The 5,000-nt window shown below is 49.9% G+C and overlaps 2 protein-coding genes across 2 annotated transcripts in view; both read right to left on the bottom strand.

Annotated features, from left to right (window-relative positions):
• LOC311082138 (uncharacterized protein) overlaps positions 1 to 3,998 on the bottom strand; it is a gene marked incomplete at its 3' end in the record, with an annotated part of 5,161 nt that extends 1,163 nt beyond the window's left edge. The window contains exons 1-7 of the mRNA XM_084112880.1: positions 3,907 to 3,998; positions 2,968 to 3,535; positions 2,507 to 2,834; positions 1,610 to 2,417; positions 1,298 to 1,504; positions 321 to 913; positions 1 to 230 (exon numbers count right to left, since the gene is read on the bottom strand). The exon at positions 1 to 230 is cut by the window's left edge and continues 276 nt beyond it. Coding sequence (XP_083969006.1) covers positions 1 to 230; positions 321 to 913; positions 1,298 to 1,504; positions 1,610 to 2,417; positions 2,507 to 2,834; positions 2,968 to 3,215 — 2,414 coding nt within the window. The 5' untranslated portion in view covers positions 3,216 to 3,535; positions 3,907 to 3,998. The remainder of the gene's footprint in view (positions 231 to 320; positions 914 to 1,297; positions 1,505 to 1,609; positions 2,418 to 2,506; positions 2,835 to 2,967; positions 3,536 to 3,906) is intronic.
• Positions 3,950 to 5,000, bottom strand: part of LOC311082136 (uncharacterized protein) — a gene marked incomplete at its 3' end in the record, with an annotated part of 1,284 nt that continues 233 nt past the window's right edge. The window contains exons 1-4 of the mRNA XM_084112878.1: positions 4,391 to 5,000; positions 4,241 to 4,303; positions 4,086 to 4,172; positions 3,950 to 3,996 (exon numbers count right to left, since the gene is read on the bottom strand). The exon at positions 4,391 to 5,000 is cut by the window's right edge and continues 233 nt beyond it. Of these exons, the coding sequence (XP_083969004.1) occupies positions 3,950 to 3,996; positions 4,086 to 4,172; positions 4,241 to 4,303; positions 4,391 to 5,000 (807 nt within the window). The remainder of the gene's footprint in view (positions 3,997 to 4,085; positions 4,173 to 4,240; positions 4,304 to 4,390) is intronic.

Raw genomic sequence — 5,000 nt, 5'->3', positions numbered from 1 at the left:
ACTCCTGTGTTTTTCGGAGCCTTGAAGCGTCCGTGGGTCAGTTTGGGCTGGTGTCTGGGCTGATAGTGGATCCTCCTCTTGTCCCCATCAGGAAGAGCAGTCCACAGACGGATGACCTCTGTGACCTGCTGCTCATCCAGGTAGAGTGCCTGACGGAGGGACACCAGGTACTCAGCCAGATCCTGCACCTTATCCCAGCCCGCAACGCCATCGGGTCCAAGAACAGGAGCCTGCAGGGAAGCATTACAATAAAAATACACAGCATGTTAAATGTCAGAGTGTAAAAGCAAAAAGAAACTAATAATGAGCAGCTTACTTACAGGAGCCTGGTCTGCAACACTGGACCCAGTTGATGTTGCAGGAGCAGAGGCAGCACTTGGCTGGACAGAAGGCTGTGGAGGAGACTGCAGAGGAGGGTGAACAGGGCGCTGCAGAGGAGGGTGTAGAAGAGGCAGAGAAGGGCACTGCTGAGGAGACTGCAGAGGAAGCTGGACAGAGTGCAGAGGAGGCTGAGCAGGGCGCAGAGAAGGAGATTGCAGAGGAGGCTGGGCAGGGCGCAGAAGAGGAGACTGCAGAGGAGGCTGGGCAGGGCGCAGAAGAGGAGACTGCAGAGGAGGCTGGGCAGGGCGCTGCAGTCCTTGGCTGGATGTGGGTGGCTGTAGTGAGGATGGTCCTGGTGCAGAGGGACAGGGGTTGAAGGTCTGGGGGCCGCTGCTGTGGACTGGGACAGTCTCAAAGGGGTCATAGAGGACTGGCACTGTGAGATCCTCAGGTTCCTCCTCAACGAAGCCTTCGTCCTGCACCACCTCATCATCCATCTGCTCAACCAGCCGATCCTCCTCTTCTGGGTTATCCATAATAGTCAGGGATTTCCCAGACTGACTGTACAGATACTCCATACCCAGCAGCTCCCCTGCAAAAGAACACACATACAAAGCACATTCACATTATTATAGCTGTAGTGGCTATTTGTCCATAACAAACTGAAACAAACAAACAATCAAACCTTTCAAAGTTTGATCGTTTGTAGGCTTGACGCAGTTTAACAGATCAAAAAATGAAAATAATAAACAAGAAAATAATAAGCATAAATGCTAAATAAAGCAAATTCACTTTAGCAAAAGAAAGCAAAGAAATTAGGTTATAAAGGCTCAAATTAAGCCTAAATTAAACAAAGTACAAATAACTCCAACAATAGTTGAAGTATTTGAAATAAAATATAAAAATGTACACTCAAACACTCATACACCTGTATAATGTATAATCTTTTGTTTGAGTTAACATGAATAATTCTCACCTGTGTAAGCCCCTGGAGGCTGGTAGCGCTCATCCAGGGACATCTTCAGCACTTTGCGGCTGAGCCGGTCCATTGCCTCCCTCTCAGCGCTGCTGTAGGTCCTCAGGTCAGTCTTTCCCCTCACTGCTTCATCCATCCGGTCCTGGTTCCAGCGCATCAGGCCTTCCAGGAGATAGGCCTGGAAATGTGCATCACTGGCACTGGTCCCTAGAGGTTAAATAAAGGCAAATATATGTAATCTATGTATTCAGAACGGCAGAACAGGTTATAAAAGTTTTAAGTTTTTAGCAGGTTATAAAAGTTATAACCTACCTGGGATGAAGCGATTTAAATGGAGGTGGAAAGACTCCAAGGAGGTGGAGCCACGAGCACAGCGATAGCAGCTGAGCTCCACACCACCCTTCTTCACTGTGCCTGTCTTCTGGTACAGAGGGAAGCCCTCTGGGTCCTGAATACAGGTGATGTGCCTCTGCTGGTCCATCCAGATCTGTTGGATGCGCTCGTGGTCCAGCAGTGGTACACCCAGAGTGTCCCTCCCCTTCTCACTGTCCATCTCTTCAATGAGCGCCTTGATCCTCCTGGTGGTCTCCTCCACTCCTCTGGTCCGCTTGCGACAGTGCAGCGCCAACTCCTTCCTGGTGATCAGCTTATCCAGGGCCTTCTCTGAGACTGGACAAGCTCCTCTGGCCTGTAGCTCCCCCTGTTTGGCCAACCGAAGAGCAGCGACATCATCTGGATCCAGCTCAAAGATGTACCTGGAAAGCCGAGTCATGAAGGTGCCGTAGAGCTGATGAGACTCCGTGATGACACCTGCTGCAAAGCGCCGCATGAAGTGCCAAATGTCTAGGCGCACTTGGAGCTCATCCCACTCTGTGAACATGGCTCTGACCTGCGACTGTCCGTGTGCGTGTGGGCTGCAGCAGTCTCTGTCCACATACATGACGGCGGGCGGTGCCACTCCCGCCTCCCTGTACCTCTTCATGAGACCCGCCGCCATGGGCCACAGTCCATGCCCCTCTGCCGCTGTGAGCACTGACACCAACACCTGGCCGTGCTCATTGCCTACATTAGTGCACCAACCAGCAGTGTTGGCAGCAGCACCGGCCAGTTTTTTGGTGACCTATGTAAAAAAAAAACAGTAGAATAAACAAATGTAAGAAAAATGTAAGATAATAACAATTATTATTATTCAAACTTGACTTTTTATACCTTTTTGGTGGAGTCCATCTTGAGGACAGAGCCAAAGACAGAGGTTATTTTGGCCTTGACCTCAGGTAGCCGCGAGAGGACGTCCCTGGCATACACAGACAGCAGCCACTTGGGTTTGGGGATGGGTGGGAGGGGCGGAGGCGCAGAAAAGACTGGAGGCTCAATGATGGAGGAGTCTGTGAAGGGCTCACAGACAGTGAGGTACTCCAGCGTCCGCTGTGACCACGCTGAGGTGTGCTGCTCCTGCAGCTTTTTGTGAAGCTGCGTGACAGTGTTGCCCCGGGTCCTCTCCCGCATCATTATGACTACACGGTAGTCACACGTGTACCTACAGACAGTCAAATAATTCTGTTCAGTGCCACATCTTGTTATTTCAATGTTAATGTCAGTAAAGCAATGTATTTGATTTTATACAGTACAACAAATTACAGTGCATTGCTCTAAATATGAATGTGTTCTACCTGTATGTCAGAATGGCGGGGAATTTTCTGCGGTGTCCCATGTCGAGCTGTCCCAGGATGTCTTCAGACCAGGCTGGATACTTCTTCTTGCACCCTTTGCACTCCAGATACTCTGTGGCCATGTCATACCACCCGTCTATGTCCAGGACCTTGCGCACAGTGCGATAAAGGCCAGCAGCTGTCAGCTTGTGGTTATTGCAGGCTGGCTTGACACAGACAAGTGGAATGGACCACATCTTCAGTGGCATCCAGAGGAAAAGAGGGCGGCAGAAGAAGATATCAGGAGAAGCAGGGGGCTGGGTGAAGACGGTCGGGGGCTGGGGAGGGTACCACCAGAAGTTGGGATGTGGCGTCAGCTCAGGCTTCCCTGTTTTTGTGTTGGCCCTGAACAGAGTCTTCCCGATCCAGTCCTGCTGGAAAGATGGGAGTTGCTCATTCCAGTGGACAGGAAGCTCTGCAGGCGAATGGGATACCTGGTCAGGGGTCCACAATGCTGGAGGAGCAGGAGCAGGAGCAGGGGCAGGAGCACGAGCCGGGGCAGGAGCAGGGCCTCTCGAGGCCGCAGTGGCTGGAGCGTAAAAAGACACAACATAATTATCTTATTGTTTTAGACTTTCACTGCATGACTTTCTCATCTCTGCTGGACAGCTACTGCGGTTACAAGGTTTAGTGCAAAGCATGTATGATTAGTAGACAGGCGACATGATGATGAAACGATGGAAGGAAGCAGTGAAAATCATCCTGTTTTTCACCCAAGCACCATTAGGACAAATACAATAAGAAAAATGAGATGGGATCAGCCAAGTGTGAAGCAAAGCAGCCCAAACACTGTGAGCGCCTCTAACTACAACAGCCACTTATTCCAAGGGGAGTGGGGGACGTGTGAGATGACAAGAATGAGCTTTAGTAAGTGATTATGATAAAAAATGAAATAAAAACCTTTTACATACACCTTTAAATTCCCTTTTTGCTTTGAAGATGTTCACTCAAAGAGTGAATGTAGATTGACACCTGAGAAGTGCCATTCCTCTGTGTTGTAAAATAAAAGAATATGATGTCATTTAAAAAATACTGTTGTCACAGAATTGTTTGTAAAATGTTGTTTAAGATTTACATACCTTGAGGAAGTTGCTCCTCAGCTTGTGAGGCTACAGTTGCCATCTCCTCGTCATCTTCCTCCTCAAAAAAATCCCTAGCAGCAGAGTCTGTAAAATAACATAAAACACTAAGCACATGTCACCAACACACTTGTATGCGTTAAAGTGATACTCACCACATGTAAAGAGCCGTCTCCGGGCTGCGGACTCAGACGCAGGAGGGAAACGTGGTCCTGCAGCTGTTGTTTACAAAACACGTATTTTCGTTAGACATATATACTGCATAATATATACTGTAATGACTTTAAAGCTTGCAAATCACTTACAGGGTTTGGCTGGAGACAAAATCTTTTGTGCCAGCTGTGAAGCAGATAAATGCTTCCCCCGCGCCAACAGGGTCTTCACGTTGGTAGCCAGCAGTGGCCTGTTCTGAGTGGCAGCAGGTGGAGGAGGAACAGACACAGTGGCAGTGGGCACAGCAGCAGTGGGGGCAGATGCAGCGGGCACAGTGGTGGTGGGCACGTGGGCTGGAGCCTGCCTCTTCAGCACGTATGCTTTGAAAAGGGCCATGTTGGTGTTGGGCCTGGCCTTTGCCTTCTTCAGGTAGGTGATGAGAGCCTGGGCCTCCTTGCTTGGGTCCTCATACACCTCCTTCATTGACCTACCCTTAAAATCACCAAACTCCACCATCAGACATCCAGAGTCTCCCGTCCTCTGGGCCTCCTGCAGCATGGCCTGTTTTTTCTGATACACCTCCACAGCCTCGCCTACCTCCCTGATCTGCGAGGTGTATCTGAGGAACATGTGTTTGTTGGCCGACAGCGGGTTGTCCCTCTCCTCCTCCCCCAAAATGCTGCTGACCAGATACACGGCATACCCCAGTGAGTTTTCCAGCAGCCACAGGAACCTCTGGCCCTGGTGTTTCCCAAACTGGAT

Source organism: Abramis brama, assembly GCF_963993115.1.
Source record: "Abramis brama genome assembly, chromosome: 4".
In the NCBI taxonomy this organism is placed as follows: Eukaryota; Metazoa; Chordata; class Actinopteri; order Cypriniformes; family Leuciscidae; genus Abramis; species Abramis brama.
This window is presented reverse-complemented; position numbering and strand designations above follow the sequence as displayed.